The sequence below is a fragment of the Artibeus jamaicensis genome, unplaced genomic scaffold (genome assembly GCF_021234435.1).
Source record: "Artibeus jamaicensis isolate MK-2021 breed Jamaican fruit bat unplaced genomic scaffold, CSHL_Jam_final contig_1803, whole genome shotgun sequence".
NCBI classification, from domain to species: domain Eukaryota; kingdom Metazoa; phylum Chordata; class Mammalia; order Chiroptera; family Phyllostomidae; genus Artibeus; species Artibeus jamaicensis.
Genome location: NW_026521356.1, coordinates 4,864,379 through 4,883,346, shown reverse-complemented (window position 1 = coordinate 4,883,346; position 18,968 = coordinate 4,864,379). Strand labels below are relative to the sequence as shown.

Here is an 18,968-nt window from a genome sequence, read left to right as displayed (position 1 = left end):
AGACAATACCACACTAACAAAAGATTAGCAAATCAGATTTTCTGTTGTTTTTCAACCAACAGACATTAGGTTTCCAGCACGTAGGCCAAGGAGATCACAGAATAATCAGTCCATAAAAATCATTGCTGCCAGCGAAAACCAAAACAAATTCAACAAAAAGAAAAAGAAAAAAAAACTAGAGAAACAGAGTCAGCAAACTTAAAGTTCTATCACACTTAGGATTCCCTCCAAGGCCAAGAAGGGCTTGGGTTCACTTCTCCTCGGTGAGGTTTACTCGGTTCTGACAGCTGAGTCCACTGGGCTGTCTCTGTGGAACCTTCAAAACTATTAAAATATAATTTCTAAGAAGTTAAAAATCATGACCCTTAGGCAAAAATAAAACAAATTAATATCGAAGATTTCATTTAACTCATTAACTAATGAGAGATGTTATGAATGGTTGAAAGAGCACTTTAAAGCCTAGGTAAGTTAACAAAGAAATGTTAGAACTAGATTAGAGAGCTAGATTTTTAAAAGCTGGTTAAGGCCCAGTGGGCCATAAATCTTTGGGATTATCTGTTCCATCAGACAAAAATTATTTACATCTCACCTGGACAAAACCTACAAGTTCACCTGTGCCTTTATTTAGTCTGAGGCCTTTCATCAGCCCTGTGGGATGAATTACGAGCATTCCTATAGCCTAGAAGACCCTCTGGTGGCTTTTGCCCCTGCAAAATACTGCAGGGATGTGCCGCCCACCTTTGGGGCTTACTTTCAAGTTCCAGATAGTTTTTGGACACTGATACACACAACCTGGGGAGGATTAGTTACTGTCCTTTATTAGGGTCCTAAGGGGATGAGACTCAGAACAGGTAATTGTTGGTGTTGGACGGAGGAAGGGAAAAGGTGTGGAGGAAGTTCAAGGCTCTTCTGGAGCACTGTCTCAGATGAAGTCCAGGAGTCTCAAGGACAGGCTCTGGCTCAGGTAGGCTATGGGACTCCAAGATTGTGGCAAGGAGAGGTGAGGGGGATTGCAGACAAACACCCTTCATTTTTTTAGGGGGGCCCAGAGCCTTCTCTAGTGAAAATAGTACCCAACCTACTCCTTCCTTGCAGGTGGCCAAGTTCAGCTTCCTGAGTAGCGAGGAGGAACCGGAGATGATCTTTGACTGGGTGGATGTGGAGCGGAAAGGACGCCTCTCCCTCGAAGAATTCAGTTCCGGGTTCAGTATGTCTGTCCTGGGAGGGACTCTGGGGGCGTGCAACACAGGCAGGCACCGCGTGCAGTGTGTCCAGCATGGGGCAAGGCTGGGCTGACAGCAAGGGCAGCAGTGACATTTTACCAACCAGGGGACCCTCACAACACCCGAGAGAGAGTTCAGAGTGTGGACGATGATCCCGATTACTGCGGAGGCAGGGACGCTAAGCCTGGGTGGGAAGGCAGATGGTTTGAGCCTTGACTCTTGCCCAGGAGATCTGATCACTTCCCCTCCCACCAGCCAGAGCCATTCATTGGCAGGGGGCTCCCCTGAGTATTACCCTCCTCTAAAGAGGCCTCCAGGCTTGCTTGCTGATGCCTCCCTTGTCTTTTCCCCAACAAGAGTCTTCCCTTGAGCAAGATGTTAAGAACCTCCCATTCTTGAGATCAGGGGGCTTTTTCTGTCTGTGGAAGTTCACATTCTGGTGGTGGTTAAGGGAATTCTAGGTCTCACGGAGCAGCAATGGGTGATATTTAGTGGGTAGGGGCTTCTCAGGCCCTTAGTCCTCACTGGGCAGGGCTACTTCAATACTTGCTCCTTGAGACAAACCCAAAGAACCTAAAGAACAAGACCAGTGGAAACAATATCCCCGCTGATCTTCTCAATGGGAAAGACCTTGTGGCTCGGGGAATGGAAGGTGTGGTGTCTTTGCAAGGACCCTGCAAAGCATAGCCCAGCTGTACATTAATGCAAACCCATCTAGAGATCTCAGGTCTGCCGAATCCCCAAAAGTTTGGGGGACAACAGGGAGGGAGGCCAGGAATCTGCATTTATGGGGTGAGGCTGCCGAGGAGGCGGTTACTCTGGTTCTGGTGATTGAGAAACTGGGAGAAGGGAGGAAGAATTTGGGTCTGGAACTGGGGGTGGGGGCAGAGGGACCATGGTTGTCCATGCACCTGCAGGGACCATCTTTGTATCTGTACCCAGTCATGCCCCCTGCACCAGGGACTTCCCAATGCCTGTGGAAGGAAACGCAAACCCTTTCCTGGGGCCCACAGGGCAGCACCAGCAGACTCTGCTAATCTCTTGGGCTCACTCAAATGCCGCTTGCCTCCTCCAGTGTGCCAGTCTGTTTCCTACCTCAGGGCCTTTGCACATGCTGTTCTCTCTGCCTGGAATATGCTTCCTTAGGAACCCACATGGCTTGATCCTTCTAGTTATTCTCATCTCAGTTCCAATGTCACTTCCTCAGGACATTTCTGGCCACTCACTCTAAAGTAGTCCCTGTCCAGTTTCTCAATGGAAATACCCTGTTTATTCCTTTAGCTCACTTAGCAAATTTACCTTTTTAAAAAAAAAAAAAAAAGAAAGAAAGAAAAGTATCCTTTTCAGCACTCACAACAACATCTGCTCTACCAGAGCAAGGATTTTGGCCCATTTTATCCCCAGCACACAGTAGGTGCTCAGTAAATATTCTGGGTGAAAAATGTGTTCACCACTCCAGAACTGCTATGTGACTTCCAGTAGGTCTTCTGGCTTCTCTGGGCCTCATACGGCCACCTGTACAATGAATGCAGTGCCTACCTTCGGTAGACTCCCAGAGTTGACACAAGGGATGTGTGAACGTGCTCTGTGTAAATGTGACTGAAACAGATGTAATTATTTCCCCAAGGGCTGAAGGAGGGCAAGGTGGGAGGTCAGGGGCTGAGGCTACCCCCCCACTCTGCTCCTTTCTGTCCCCTTCTCTCCCACAGAGAGCATCTTTGGCTCCAGCCCAAGCACCCACAGGCTCCACAGAAGGAAGCCACTGTCCTCCAAGCGAGGATCTGCAGCCAGCAGATTCCCGGTGCTGGAGGAGGCAGAGGCAGAAGAGAAGGAGGCATTCTTTGCCTTCATGGAGCAGCTGGGGCCTGGCCACTCACTTCCTGAGTAAGGCCTGCTCAGCGCGTGTGTGGGGAGGGGCAGAACAGGCCCTGTGGGTCGTTGTAGGTGAGGACTGAGGACTGGCCTGGACAAGGTGTCAAGGCTGGAGGCACGAGGCAGAGCTGCGTGGGAATTCTAGTTTGGCCACTTGTTAACTGTGTGACCTGGGGCAAGTGGCCTAACCTCTGACCTCTGGTTTCCTGGCTGCAGAGTAAACAGAACAGTTGTGGTCTGGATGAAGCTGTGCGTGGGGATGCCTGCTCGGGAGGCGTGTACCCTGCAGCCACCCCCCAGTCCTGCCCTGTATGATTGCTCCTCAGGAGGATCATCGAGCGGGGTGTCAGCCTCCCGAGGGTACTCCCATTCTGAGGGTGCCTTTCTGAACCCCAAAAAAGGTTGATGTCAGGATGTTGATGTCCTGGATTGGGTACATTTGGAGACAGGAGGTCATTTTCTCCAAACGGCCTCAGGCTCTGGGTTTGTGAGGTTCATTTATGTTCAGAGAAGAGGGCCCTGCCTAAAAATGCCCTTCCCCCACACCTCCTCTTCCACTGGGACTGTCGGAGCCAGCAAGATGAATCGCACACCCACAGGACTCTGTGAGGCAAGCTCTCAGAGGGCAGGGCCCAGTGTTGTGGGACAGGCAGGTGGGACGTAGGGGACAGGCTGGCGGGGCGGGTGTGGTGGGGCCATTTACCTACTTGGCAGCTTGGCTTGGGCTCAGCCCTCGGGCATCTGCCTTCACAACTTAATTAAACCCGTGTGAAAGCCAACCATGCGCCAGGCCCCAAGAGGGTGCTTTCACTGGGTGTGTCTCATTCTCTGGAGAACTTGCTTGGCAGGTATCCGCCTCCCTATTTTACAAATAAGCTCAGAGAGGGCATGGCACTTTCCAAAGGTCACACAGCTACAGAGTGGGAGGAGAAGGCAGATGAAAGCCCTGGGCCATCGGGCTCCCAAGTCCCCCTCTCCACAGTTAATTACCCAATCATAGGGACACAGAGTTTTGGTGGGGGTTCAGGAAGGGAGCGGGCACATCTGGGAAAGATTCCTGAAGGAGGTGGCATTCGATTGTACCTGCAGGGGTCAATATATTTTTGTAGCTCAGGTGCCCAAGTTTCTTGGAGTGTTGCCATTCATACAGAGAACTGGGGGCCCCTCTGCTTCCAGGTCCCCCTCTCATCTCCGACTCTCCTCCCCTCCCCAGGCAGTCAGAGCTCTGGCAGCTGTGGGGGAAGCTGAGGCAGGAGGAGCCCCAGTTGGCAGGCAACCTGGAGGGCTTCCTGGCCAAGATGACCAGCCGCCTGCAGGAGGCACGGGCCGACAAGGAGGTCCTGGAGCTGACCCTGAGGAAGTGAGTGGGGGCTGCTGGTTCCCGCCCACTCGATGCCTGTCATGTAGTGGGACCTCTTCACTTTTTAGTTGATTTTTAATTGAGTTCTGGAAGAATGAGTGACTTAGGGGACTTCAGGGAGGACAGAGTTGGGCCTTTATCGAGAGTCGGAATGCCCAGTGTGTCTTGGAGCAGGGCCACTGTTGCACCCAGCTCTGGGAGCACGGCTCATGTAGATGATGACGCAGGTGGTGACCCTGGGGCTGGTGTGGGCACAGCCTTGGAGGAGGTCTGAGTTGTGGAGGTAGGGACATGGTGACAGGAGGAAGTGGGGACAGAGGGTGAAATGATGGGGACCATGTGACAGGGCCTGGGGAACTAATATCTTGGTGATGGTTACAGGAGTCAGCATGACAGGATTGGGGTGACCAGCGTCAAGGGCTCATGGGTCAGGATGACTATGACAGGGGTCAGTGGTCTCTGGCCGAGTGAGATGAGGCATAGAATGGACTCCAAACCAGGTCCAGACCACCTCTGCTAGCAGCAGGAGCCCAGGCGCTGATGGGCCGGCTGACCCACCTCCCACCCCTTCCAGGCGAGACTCAGACCACCGTCGTGAGGTCCAGCAGCTGTACGAGGAGATGGAGCAGCAGATCCACCAGGAGAAGCAGCAGCTGCAGGCCGAGGTGGGCCCCCTGGCAGCCTGCCCTTCCCCTGCCGACCCGGTGTGGGGCTGGCGACTGGCCAGTGTGGGGTAGCAGAAGGTTGCTGGGAGCGGATCCTCTCACTCCCCTGACCAGGGAGGCAGGGAAGGAGTGCCGAGCTCCTTGTCCCTGTCTGCGAGAGCTGGCTGTACCCCTGGAGCTAGTCCTTCTGCTCTCTGGGCCTCGGTTTCCTTGTGGCCACAACCCAGGCCTGAGCCAGGGAAGTTGTGCTGAGGGCCCTCCTTCCTGAGGCCCTGCACCCAGGCCCAGGTGGAGGCAAAGTGTGGGGAGGGCTGGCCCTGCTTGGTTGTGTCTTAGATTCTGCATCACAGGGTCTGAGACCTCTCTGCTCCTCAGAGTGACTCCCGGGACGTGGCCCTCAGCTCCCAGATGCAGGAGGTCCTGGAGGCCAAGGACCGTGAGGTGCAGCAGCTGACTGAGGGCCAGAGGGAGGTGAGTGATAGTTGGGGCCTCCCAGAAGCCGAGTTTCTGAGGATTTAGAGTCTGACACCTCTCCTCTGAGGATGCCCTGGGTTGGTTGGGCTTCCGTATGAGAGAAAGCCCCTGGGAAAGAGGTGTTTTGGGCCCTTTTCTGAGATGAGGCCTGGTAGGGTAGTGGGAGCGCTGGGACCAGAGCCAGACGGGCCAGGTTTAAATCCTTATGGTTCCAATGAACAGCCTTGCAAACTTGAGGAAATAACTTTGCTTGTCTTGGCCTTAGTTTCCCCATCTGTAAAATGGGACTAGCCACATCCAGGGCACCTGCCAGGCCAGTGTGCACAATGAGGCTGGAAAGGGGAAGTGCTGAGCAACAGGAAAGTGCCGGGCAAACCGAGGTTTCCGTGCTGGAGAGGCTTGGTGGTAGGGTGGTGCTCAGCTCGCATCCCCACTGTCAGCTGAGGGGCCTTGGCAGGTCCTCAGCCTCCCTGAGCCTTAGTTTCCTCATCAGAGAAGTGGCGCTCAGAATTCTTGCCTTAGAAAACTGCTGTGACCGTTAGAGGTACTAAGCTGCAGGTGGAGGGCCTGTGATGGGGGCGGGTGCCTTGCACAGCACAGTTGTTACTGTCTCTGAATCTGACCTGGCTTTCTGGTCAGAATATCTGCTGCCATGACCCCCCAGGTCTGGTAGCCTGTGGTCACTTCCAGCTGGCACTGCGGCTAAAAGTCTGGGTCTGAGACCCCGCCCCACGGCCTCTTCCTCCTCAACTTCCAAAGTTGAGGACCTTGATAAACCCGCCATCTGTGGTAACCAGGACACCAGCCTCCCCTCCGCACTGGGTAGATTCCCAGAGCCTTCCCTGCCATTGCCTTGGCTGTCCTGTCGCCTGGTCTTGCCCTCCCAACCCGGGTTGGTGTCCCAGGTGCCTCTGAAGCAGCTGCTCTTTGGAAATCGAGGCAGGCCCCTTCTGCTAAGAGAGGAGGCTGGACTTTCCACGTGGGGCCATTTTGTCCCGTCCCCTGTGGACCTGAAGCTCTTCCCCCCAGGCCCTTCGTTCCTTCAGCCGACCACTGTTTGGGATGCACCTACTACACGCCAGGCTCAGTCTGAGTTCTGAGGGACGCGACAGACACGCGCCTCTGCCCATGGAGTTACTGTCTAGTCAGGGAGACGATGAGACATTAAGCAAGTAAAATCCACAGCATATTAGCTAACAAAAGCGCTAAGGAGAATAAAGTGAAGCAGGGCCGGGGGATAGAAGGGTGTTCATGGGGCATCAGGAAGGCCTCACTGCGATGATGACATTGTGACATTGGAACCGGAAGGAGGTGAGGGGCGGGCCCTGTGGTGTCAGGGGGAAGAGCTGTGCGGCAGAGGCAACGGTGAGTGCAAAGGCCCCGAGGTAGGCACACGCTGCGAGTGTCCCAGGAATGGCAAGTAGCCGTGTGCGCTGGAGCAGAGGGAGGAGAGAATAGTGGTGAGAGGAGGCCACAGGTGTAACAGGGGTGGGGGGCGGAATCTGTGCAGGGCCCTGGAAGCACGGTGAGAGCTTTGCCTTCCACTCCTCGTGGTCAGACAGCCCCCCATCTCAAAGTCACGGGACTGACTGCTGGCTCAAGAGCTCCCTGCAGACCAGACGGGGCTCAGAGGTGAGCAGCCATGGGGGAGCTTTCAGCAGAGGAGGCTGTGACCCTGTTTACATGTCTGGCCCTGTGGCGCTGGCAGCTTGTGTTTCTCACACACTCCCCTCTCTCCTCCCCACCCCAACAATTCAAACGTCTCTCCTGGGTGGGGGAGTCACAGAGCTAATGAGGCCAGTGATGAAACCCCTCCAGTCCTGTTTTAAGCTGGCCCTCCAGGGGCCTGGAGTCTGTGCCCCACGATGGCCTTGGGAGGCTGTTTGTCGCCCTGGAGGACAGCTGGGTTTCTCTCCTCCTCACCGTCCACCTCTGGCAGCTGGAGGCTCAGCTGTACCACCTCAGCAGCGCACACCAGGAGGCCAACCTGGAGAACCAGCAGCTTCGGGAGGCCCAGCAGGACCTGGCTGGGCAGCTGGAGAAAGTGCAGGAACAGCTGCAGGTGACCAGGGGGCGCCTGAACGTCACCAGGAGCTACGTGTCCTGGCAGATGGAGGAGACACTGAGGCAAGTGATGCTGCCTTGGGTTGAGGTGGAGACCAGAGGCTTCCTGAAAGAGAGGAGGGAGACCCCGAGTTCCGTGAGGCTCTAGTCCACCCCCAGAACACGCAGTCCCCCTCTGTACACCTCACAACAGCATCACCAGGCTGAGATTATCATGCCCATTTCTCAGAGAAGGAAACTGAGGAACAGAGAGGGAAAAGTCATGTGCCCAAGATCGCGCAACTGGGGTTCAAACACACAAGTGCACACACACGGGCCTTGTGCAGTACTAGATCCCACGTAGGCACTCATGCTGGCTGTTACAGCTCAGGGGAGTGGGATGGGCCAGAGTGGTCAGGGAAGGCTCCCTGGAGGGGGCAAGTCTTCACACAGGCCTCAAAGGATGAGCAGGATTGCATGAGCAGGGGGTGCATGCCTCTGCAAGCATGCACCCCCCGCTCATGCGCAGAAGGGCTCCCTGAGCAAAGACTGGGAGGGAGGGCCAGCTGTGAGGTGTTCGACTGACGTGAGGGAGGGAGGCAGGACTAGTGTGACATCTACCTGTCTCTCCCCTGACCCGAGCTCCCCACACCTTTCCAGTGACCCCAGAGCAGGTGTGGAGAAGGCTCCCAACCCTCAACCAGCTGCCCCTGAGGAGACGCCCCTGCCTGGACTGTTTGGGGACAACGATGACTGGGACCAGCTCCTGAGCAGTTTCAGCAGCTCCCCGCACAGAAGCCTGCAGCTGTGCTGGAGCCCACCCCCAACCCCGAAAGCCTCCTCAGCCCCCCAGACACCCCGCGTGGTCAGGCAGATCTCCATCTCAGAGCCGCACGGTTTGCCCTTGGATCAGGAGCCGTCTTCAGATGCGGATGTGGCTCCAAGGACGCCCCCTGGGGTGTCCCCTGGGGCTGAAGAAGGAAAAGCAGTGGACCCGGATGGGCAGGACCTCAGTCGGGTGCAGCCTAAGGAGGAGCCAGGGGCTGGCCCTGAAGCCCACTTCCTCTGGGACCTCCCGAGGGCCCCGAGTGGGGAGTCAGGGAGCCTCGTGGCAGCCGCACTCAAAGTGCTCATCCCTTTGGAGGACGGACCCCCTCTCCAGGTGGCCTCGCCCCCTTCCGAGGCCCCCGAAGGGACCAGCAAACAGTTCCGGGCCTCACACCCAGATGATGAGGACTCCTGGACAGGGCCTGTCCCAGCCAAGCCACCCAGGCAGAGAGAGGCCCTTCATCAGGACCCCCCCGCTGCTGGGTCTGAACCAAGACCGGGGTTACCAGGAGCCGGAGCCCTCACAGCAGGGCTGGCTGAGACCTCCCAGGGCCTGGAAGGTGTGGCTCAGGCTCCCACAGAGGGATCGGAGCCGGGCAGGCTGGGCCCAGACGTGCAGGAGGGCCATCCTGGGGTGCTGAGGGAAGCTCATGGCCACGTCCAGCCAGATGGGCTGCCTGCCCTCCCCCCGCAGAGCCTGGAAGAGGAGCCCAAGGCCGAGGAGGGGAAGCAGGTGGGCCAAGGAGGGCAAGACCTCGGTTCAGAACAGCCAGTTGAGGTGCAGGGCCTGAGAACTGGGCGTTCAAAACAGCCCCAGCGAGGTTCCCTACCCTCTCCTCTCCCACGTGACACGCTGCAGGCTCAGGCTGAGGTGGAAGCCCCTGCTCCTGGAAAACCATCACCTCCAAGGGGCTCTCCCACTCGGGGGGCTCAGCCTGGGGTTGAAGCAGGGCCCCAGCTGCCCATGAAAACCCAGCCCCCCGTGGCTGCGCTGGAAGCCCAACCTGGGCCTCCACCCACAACTGCTCAAGCAGAGGGAGGACAAGACCACCTACAATCCGGGGAGCCAAGGGCAGAGGATGGGCCCGAAGACCTGGGAACAGACTCCAGGGAGGCTGGGCTGAGCCCAGCGCCAGGGGACCCCGCAGACAGCGAGCCTCCAGCTGACCCTGATCACGTCTTCCACGTCATTGTCCTGGGAGACTCGAACGTGGGCAAAACGTCCTTCCTGCACCTTCTGCACCAGAACACCTTTGCCACTGGGCTGACGGCGACTGTGGGTAAGGGCCTGTCTGGCGAGGGAGGAGAGAACCCGGGGCCGGGCCAGCGAGCCGGGGCAGGCCCCCAGCACGCCATCCCTGGGGAAGCTGCAGGCTCTGCTCTGGCCGCCGGCCCAGCAGTAGGAGGTATTTTATATGGGAAAAGTCTTAATATTTTACTAATCATCTCTAATTACAAGCAATTTGCTTTCTGGGCATTGATCTGATTAGTTTATAATGTGTCACATCAACAAAGCACCCTGCAATTTAGGTGCCAGTCCAGTTGATAGTGAAAACCAACAACCAACAAGCCTCCACCCACATGGCCTGCCCCCAGGCCGCACAGGGGGGGGCCCTACTGGTTGGATGTGGTCATGCCGCAGGCCAGTGGCCAAGCTTGGGCAGGAAGTTGCCTTGGGCAAGTTGAATGTTTCACCAGAATGTATCTGTAGATCACGGTAAGCTAGGGACCTGGGCGCCTGAGTTCAAATCTGAACTTGGACCACCTTTTAACCCTTCCGAGCCCCCTCATCCTCACCTGCGTGACGGGACAGCGGGAATGCTGGCTTTCCAGAGTGGTTGTGGGGGTCGGTTCAGTCACCACGCATCAGACTCTGAGAATAATATATGGTACGTAGTAAGTGCTAACAAATATCCACTATTTTTATTGTTATTAATATAAGGAACTATTTGGTGATGTCTAATTCAGTGGCTCCTGCCAATGAAATGTACCAAAACACAAAATTTCGTCTCCCTAAAAGCACTGGGATGCGTGGCCACTCGAACGCTGTACAGAATCACAGAAAGCGAGCTCATGGGAGTGGAGAGGGAGCCTGCTCAGGGACGCAGGGGGAGCGAGCCGCGAGGTCGGTCAGGGGCGTGCTCGCTGGGCCGGGGGCCAGACCGGCAGGTGCACGACAGCCCACGCGCAAGAGAGGCTCGGGACGTGCTCTCAGACGCTTCTCTGCTGAGGAATCCTCACCTGGACAGCCAGTTGAAAAGGCGGTCATTGGGAGTGGGCACCTGGAGCAGGCCCGGCCTGGGGCAGGGCAGGTCGCAGGGCCGGGAGGGCCGCCGTTCCAAGTCGCCTAGGCCACTGGTTTCTGACCACCTACAATGCACCAGGCATCTTAGAACAGTCCCCCTGGAACCGAGTCTCCCCCATTATTATGTAGTAAGAAGTTTCCAGGAAATTCAATTAAAAAACAAACAAACAGGTTGCATTACCGTAAAAAGACAGGGCCAGCCTACACCCACTCTCAGATAGCAGCGAGCACCCAAGGTTCAGCCGAGTGACCCAGACCTGTCCCAGTCCCAGCTGCGATTTCTCGCCCCTGTGGCTGTTACCCATCTGTCTTAACTGTCGCCGGGGACAATCGTGGCTGCCCCAGTCATGAGCGTTTGCCCACTCAGGGTCACCCTGCTCCACTCCCACCCCCTCTCCCAGAGGGTAAGCAGCCCGCCTGCATTTGAGAACAGCACTGGGTGGCAGACCAGAGCCCACTGAGTTACATCTGAGGGTCCGTCCCCACTTGCAGATGAGAGAAACAGAGAATTGAAGACCTGCTCCATTTCTTGTCCTAGCCAGGCCCCAGCGTTCCTTCCCAGGGTTGCCCCCTTCTAATCAAAGCCCCCACACCGGAAGTTTTACCCTCTTTGGGGTTCAGCACTGCCCTCTCCTTGAGGCTGCTCATGTAAGAGAGCAGATTCTTTGGAAAGGAGAAAACATTGTGTTCCTACCAGTTTACATGGTTGTGTTGTAATAACACGTTTGGGGGAGAGTGTGAGGACACATGGGTGGGTTGAGGAGGGGCACGGGCAGGCAGGTGAGAAAGTGGGAGTAATGGGGAAGCTATTCAACACAAAGAACAATCGTGAATTGTTAAGGGTTGTGTATAGAGCACACGTGAGAATAAGCACAGGCCGGACGTTACCTCGGGAGGTGGACAGGTACCCTCAGAGGTTGCTGCAGACCCTGAGTTTCCTCGGACCTTCAGGAAGGAGGGCAGTAAAGAGAGTGGATGCTACAGACGAACTTCTTCACTCTTTCGCTGAGGTCAGGGGTCCTGGGCTGCCACTTCTCCTGGCTTCCCCTGGAGAGCACAGTGCAGGGATGGGCGCTGGTTTCAGCCAGTGGCCAGCAGCAGGTGCTTACGGGGGTCACCCTAAGAGGCCTGGACAAAGGTCTCTATCAGCTCAAGGCTGGTAGGAGAAGACACGCTATGCCCGAGCTGGCCTGGGGTCTGCAGCGGGCTCTGCAGCTCCAGGGTTCTATTAGGAAAGGAGGCGGGATAGGGACAAAGAAGCCCCCTCCACCATCCCCTACCCGACCTGGTTTCTTTGGGAAGTAGGGGTTGGCTGGAAAGTGCACCCCAAAGATTTCCTGGGATTTCACTCTTCCCTCCATATTTCCAGAAAGAGACTGGAACCATAACCATAGGCAGGGGTGGGGCTGTGAAATTCGAGGGATGAGGGTTCAGAGAGATGAGAATTAATAATGATAATAAAAATGACCACCTCCCAGACCTCCCCTCTCCCAGAAACTGGGCTAAACCTTGCTTCTCTAAGTCATTTAATCTTCTCAGTCACCCTGCAGTGAGGAAGGAAGGCTCAGAGAGGTGAAGTGATTTGTCCAAGGTCACACAGCCAGCACAGCAGCAGCGGGTGGACAACTCACAGCCCAGTCAGTCACCTCTGAAGCCTGCGCTCCTTCCATCTCCTAGGCTGCCTGTCCACCCTGCTGTCTGGCTGAAGTGGGAGGTGCATGCCATAAGTAGGTTATGAAACAAGCATTATAAAAATAAAGTCATGAAACAGATTCTCCTGGCTGGACTAAGGAATAAACTTTGCCGTGCGGTTGGGAAGACACATGTGCTCACAGAGGCCAGAACAGTGTGAGGTTCCCTGCGTCGGTACAGATGCGGTGGGCGCGGCGAACCCTGTGGGCTGCTCAGGGAAGGCTTCTTGGAAGACATGGGCCCTCGGGTATGGATGGGATTTGGGGGGCAGGAGGGAAGCCCAGCAGCTGAAGGTTTCCTTCTCCTGGGGCCACTGTTGGGGATTGGTGTGTATTCAGGCCAGCCTTGGCTAGAAGTACCAGATGGTAACTTGAAAGTAGGCCTAACCCCCTCTGTGTGTCCTAGGAGTGGATTTTCGGGTCAAAAAACTGCTGGTGGACAACAAGTGCTACGCGCTGCAGCTCTGGGACACGGCTGGCCAGGAGAGGTAATGGGCACTGTCTGCATCAGTGGCATCAGCGACCTGAGCTGAGCCTGGGTGCCAGGGGTGGGGGCAGCCCCACCCTGACGAGCCTGATGTGGGCAGGGGGCCACCAACCACAAAAAGGACATCTGCCCCTGGAGGGTTCAGGAGGCGGGGGAGGAGAGGTGAGTCGAGGCCCAGTGGGGAGGGTGGGGCAGCAGATCCAGATGCCCCCTCGGCCTGGGGGGGCGTCTGTGAGGACCATCCCTACCCGGCCCTCAGGGACAGCTACCCCCTCACCCGTGCTCCCGAAGAAAACAAGAAAACGCAGGCCTCCTCTTTCTAGTTAGGCAGCTGCGATCCAAAGGTTACAGGCACTTCCTGTTCGACCCGGCAGTTCCACTTCTGCAGATTCCTTCTTCCAATAAACTCATACCCTGCCATCCTCTCAAGGCAACTGAGGCCGTTCCCAGCAGCCTTTATTCTACAGAATGTGGGGAACGGCCTCAGTGCCCTTGACAGCAGACCCGTGAACAGTCAGGGTCTGTCCACACAGCAGGGCATTACGAAGCCATGAGACACTGAGGACCCTCTTTATGTCCCAACAGGGAAACGCCTTCAAGACATTCTGACTAGGAAAAACACAGTGTAGGTAACAGGATGAATGAGTACAGCAAGTGCTTATACTGTACCGTGTTAATAGGGGCAGAGGGTAGGGGAGTGTGTGTGTATAGATGTGTGTGTATGCACACGCGGTTATGCACACTCATAAAATGCTGCTGGAAGAATATTTCAGAAACTGGTGGCCCTGGTTGCCTCTGGGGGTGGGGGCCTGGGTAGCTGCAGATGGGGGGAGACTTCACTGGGTGCCCTTTGGTACCTTTTGAAATTTGAGCTGTGAGAACTGTTACCTACTCAACAGTAACTGCACTGTAAGAAGGAACATGTGCACATTCCCTTTGGGAAACAGACACAGGAAAGGTGAATTCTCCCCACTGTGCCAGTGGGGTGGCTGAGGCCCGAGAGGCCGGGGTCAGGGTCAGCCCCGGGCCCGGCCTCACACGGGCTCCCTGGGCAGGTACCACAGCATGACGCGGCAGCTGCTCCGCAAGGCTGACGGAGTGCTGCTCATGTATGACGTCACGTCCCAGGACAGCTTTGCCCACGTGCGCTACTGGGTGGACTGTCTCCAGGTGAGCAGATGGTCACTGAGGTTGGCCCCAGTTTTTGGAGTCAAGAGGGAACGTATATCCTGCTCACTCTGCCTTTTCTCCCAGGACTATAAATAATACAGCAGACATTCAGGTAACACAATTCACTGAGCGCATGGGGCCAGGTGGGCTGGCAGCCGTGCAAAGGAACCGCAGCCACGCGGGCACAGCCGCCGGAAGGACCGGCTTCCTTCATCCGGTGAACATTTCTGTCCTGCAGCCAGCAGCTCTGTGGTGTCTTCCTAGCACCTGGGGCAACGCAGTCCTAGTACCGCTCCAGGAGCTGTTTCCTCTGCCCACACATCTCTAGTTCCTTCCCCTGCATACTTAATTGATGCATATGTGCTGAAATCCTGCAGTGTGTACTAGCAGAATATGAAGTAGGACGTGTCTTCTTTCTAGAACTTTCTAGTTGAACAGATGTGAAAGAAGTAGGATGAGGTAATACATAAGGGCAGCTGAGTTCTGGGGTCAGACAGGACCCATCTATGTCACCCCAACCCTGTGGCCCTGGACAAGTGACTATGCCTCTCTGAACTTCAATTTCTCAGCTTCTCTCACAGAGTTGTGAGCATTAACTGGTAGCATTGCTTTCAGCACAGCACCTAGTGTATAGTAGGCACTCTGTAAACAAAAGTTATTATTATTATTATTATTATTATTATTATTTATGAAACAATTGGAAAATGAGTCAAGGCATCCTGTGTAATCAAGCACTGGGCTGTTCAGCACAGATAGGAAGAGAGGGGCATGGGCAGGATCAATCCATGAAGGCTTCCTGGGGGAGATACCCTTGAGGTTGGCAGGCGGAGGGGAGGGGCAGCCTCACTGCAGATGGAGGGAGAAGTGTTGAGATGGGAAGGGTGTGGAGTGGGTGGGACGTGGAAAGGAGGGCACATGGTGGGGAGGCACACCGCCAGCTCCCCGGAGGCCAGGGCCGAACCCGCCCAGGGCCTGGCACCTGGCAGGCCCTCAGCACGGGTGGCTGAGGGGTGTGTCCTGTGTGCAGGACTTAGCACCTGGTGGAGTGGTCGTCCTTCTCTTGGGAAACAAGATGGACTGTGACAAGGAGCGGCAGGTGCCCACAGAGGCTGGGCAGCAACTGGCCCAGGTGAGCACCTGGGTGTTAGCCTCTCCCCCAGCCTGGACTGGGCAGGCCCCTCCCTGGAGGGTAATGGACACATCACCCCAGCCAAAGTCAGGGTCAGAGTGGACACCAGCCTGCCCACCTCTTCCTCTGCCCACCCCACCCTTAGACCCAAGCATGGCCATGACTGAACCTCGCTGCTGAGTTAGCAGATCCCCACCCAGTGTCCTGACCTACATAAAAAATATCTTCAGAGTAAAAAGAGTTTTAAAAGCTTCACTTAAAATTCCCAATCAAATCTTAATTTTATCTCTGGTCTCTAATTAACATAACATTCCTTCTAATTTAATCTATTTTAAGACTCAAATTCTTCCCCAGGAAGATTAACATCAAAGGCCTGACCACCAGACAGTGGATACTATTTATTTATGAATAGAATTTGACCGCATTCCAGAAAGTCTGGAGAGTGATAAAGGAAAAGAAAAGAGAATGCACTGCCCGCCCCATCTCTGAACAGCCCTCCTTGGCGCTCACCTGCACCGCCTTCCCCCGCTCCTTTCTCACACTCCTGAGGTCACCACTGTGGCGCCTGTTTGGCGGGAACTCTTTCCTCTTAAAAAGAGTAGGCTCATCTCTTTGACATAGTCATTCCTCCTCTAGCAATTTATCCTAAAGACACAGAAATAATAATCCCTAGAGAATAGTGTCGTGGATACTCGAGTGCAGTGTACAATCAGACATGTTTCTATGGAGATGTTCTTTACCGTGGTTTTTATAAGGACCGGCATTTGACCCCAGTTGGTGGTTAAACTGTGGAGGTTCATGGGACAGGCTAGCATTTGCCGTTAGGAATCCTGTCCCAGGGAAATATTGAAGAGCGAGACTATAAAGTGTAAGGTCTTTAAGTCAGTGTGAGCTCTGACTTACGCTGTACCGTGAAGTCAGAGAAGCGGCTGCACACCTGGCGCGGGGAGGCCGACCCCCGAGAGACTGCCGGTAGTTGACCAAGACGGCGGTCTCACGGGCGTGACCTAAAAGCACAACGACACTTAGCCTGCCCCGCCCCCCAATAAAAGGGTTATTATAAAAAACAGAATGGAAGGACATATGCTAACAGGGGTGGTTTGTATTTTGTAATTTTTTTATGCTGTATTTTCTAATATTTCCCCCAATTAAATATTTCTGAAATCAAAACAGCATAACTAATGGTTTAAAAATATCGAGGACATTCCTCCAAGTTGGGACACAGGCTTCCTGCCGCTTCTCCGAAGGCTGCAGAATGTTTGCCGGACGTCATCTTTGACGCCTTGGCCAGCCCGGGCGCACAGGCTGTGGGCAGAGGGGCGAGGCCAGGGTCCATGGGCTACAGGAGACAGGGCTGCCTCCCCCTTCAGGGTTGGCGTAGGGACCTACCGGGTTGAACTCTGTCTGGTGGGCAGGTTTTTGAGGGGGGCTACTGCCTCTACTCTAGTAGTCCCCCCCAGGGCACCCATACCCCATCTGTCTGGCCCGCAGGAGCTGGGGATGTCCTTTGCAGAGTGCAGTGCTGCCCTGGGTCACAACATCCTGGAGCCCGTGGCCGACCTGGCCAGGTGAGTGCCACCTGCCCCTTTCCGCCAAGAAGCCTCTGGGCAGCCTCAGCCTCCTGTGTGGGAAGCATCTGTGAAACCGCAGGGCTCACCAGTGTGGGGAAGGAGGGAGCACTGTGTGGAGAGTCTCCTGATTCCAGTTCCGCCAGACCCATTAGCCGCATCACCTCCCCAAAGCCATGTCCCCTTTCTGAGCCTTAGCTTTTCTCACCTATAACGTGTTCCCAGCTTTCTGGTGACTTCCACTGGATTTAGAATGAAATCCAAATGCCTCACAATGTCCTGTGATGTCTCCAGGGCGATGCATCTCCCCAGTCCCTTGTGTGTGCACACACATACACACACGCAGGCACACATGTACACAACACACACACATGGGCACACACAAACACATGCACACCACACATATTACATGCACGTGCGGGCACATACACTCACTAAGCTTCAGCCACTCAGAGGGGCCCTCCCTGGCCACTCCCCTCCCGCCACTGTTCTGGATCATAGGTCACCGTCTGTGTCCTTCGGAGCCCTTCAGAACATATTGTAATTACCATGCATTTGTCTGTTTCCTTGTCGCTGTCTGCTTTCTCCTGCCCTTGGCTGTAGATCCTGGAGGGCAGGGCTGGGTGTGTTTTCTTTAACCCTCCCACACCTGGGCCTTGGCAAATACTGTGTTCTCAGTAAATGAACAAAATGAGTAAGGGGGAGGGTATCAGACCAGATGATCTCTAAACTCCTTCTCTGACAAAGTGACTACAGTGACTCCTTACCCTGTAACCCTGCTTACTCATGATGCCCTCTGGCAAACACTGCTCCATGACTTCCCTTTGCTTTAGGCTGAAAGCTCAAGTTTCTTCCAGGCCCACAGAACCCTGAACCCCGGCTGCCCCCCAAGGCTTCTTTTGGGCCATTCAGTCCTTAGGCTCTGATTTACAAAGTGTCCAGCACACAGTAAATATATTGTGAGTGAATGAATGAGAGAATGAATGAATGAGTGAATGAATGAATGGGCTTCTCTCACTTTCCCAACCCCCAAGCTCTCTCTTGACACTGAGCCTTTGCCCTCTGCCCAAAACGTACCCTCCTTTTCTGCTAGTGATCCCCAGTCTTCTGCTAGTCTCAGCCTGGACACACCTCTTTCTCTCTAATCCCCCCAGGACCTGGTGCAAAGTCCCACCGGGTGCTGCCCCATTCTTGGGTCCCAATCAGCCTCTGCCCCCCTCACTACTGGTGCTGGTTCACTGTCATAATCGGAGTCCCTTGCACAGTGCCTGGTGCATAGCAGGCTGGAAAGGATGCCAGAAAAGAGACGGAAGCCAGGTCTCTGCGGCCCCATTTTTCTGGGGCCCCGTGGATATAGGGGGCGGGGCAGAGCAGGTAGGAGAGAGGAAGCCCCTCAACCACACCCAGAGCCCCTCCCTGCTGCCCCTGGGAGGTGAGAGGGAGGACTGACGCCTGGGTATGGTCATGCAGGTCCCTCAAGGTGCAAGAAGACCACCTGAAGGGCTCACTGGTGACGGTGGTCCCTGAGAGGCCGCCAAAGAAAGCTGGCTGCTGCTCCTGACCCGCCGGCCTGGCCAGGGCGGGACGGCCACCGCTCTGGGCTTCCTGTTCCTCAGCTCCTGTCTCATCCGCCCGGACACAGCAATATCCTAGGGGGCCAGCGTGGAAGTTCAGGAGAATCCTCCTCTGGTCGGGATGTGGACCCCAGGGCAGGGGCTGTACTAACACTGCCCTTTGCTCTCAGAAGAAGGACTTTGCTAAGTAAATAATCCTTGGGGTGGGCGTGGGGGACTCTTCGAAGAAAGGAAAAGTCTAGAAAACAATGAAAATACAGCACAATATTGGCCGCACATTTCTGGGTGGCCCTGGCCAGGCGGCCCAGTTGGGTGGAGCGTCATCCCGTCCACCAAACGACTGCAGGTTCGATATCCGGTCAGAGCAGGTACAGGAGGCGGCCGACTGCTGTCTCTCTCTCACTGTCTCTCTCTCCTTCTCTCTGTCTCTAAATCAATAAAAATATCCTCAGGTGAGGATTAAAAAAGTATAGGGCCAATGTGGGAGGGGGCTATTATTTTCCTTTTTGTCTGTATTTGTATTTTCAGATCTATAAGGCCTGGGTATTCTTATATATTCAGAAATAAAAATAAATCTGA

General features: G+C 55.2%; 1 protein-coding gene across 1 annotated transcript in view; it reads left to right on the top strand.

The window, feature by feature from the left end:
- The window catches only part of RAB44 (RAB44, member RAS oncogene family), a 32,655-nt gene extending 13,687 nt beyond the window's left edge, over positions 1-18,968 (top strand). The window contains exons 3-14 of the mRNA XM_037146185.2: positions 1,096-1,207; positions 2,933-3,107; positions 4,309-4,455; positions 5,030-5,120; positions 5,496-5,591; positions 7,534-7,721; positions 8,298-9,745; positions 12,868-12,949; positions 14,004-14,118; positions 15,146-15,247; positions 16,739-16,815; positions 18,286-18,968. Coding sequence (XP_037002080.2) covers positions 1,096-1,207; positions 2,933-3,107; positions 4,309-4,455; positions 5,030-5,120; positions 5,496-5,591; positions 7,534-7,721; positions 8,298-9,745; positions 12,868-12,949; positions 14,004-14,118; positions 15,146-15,247; positions 16,739-16,815; positions 18,286-18,376 — 2,724 coding nt within the window. The 3' untranslated portion in view covers positions 18,377-18,968. The remainder of the gene's footprint in view (positions 1-1,095; positions 1,208-2,932; positions 3,108-4,308; positions 4,456-5,029; positions 5,121-5,495; positions 5,592-7,533; positions 7,722-8,297; positions 9,746-12,867; positions 12,950-14,003; positions 14,119-15,145; positions 15,248-16,738; positions 16,816-18,285) is intronic.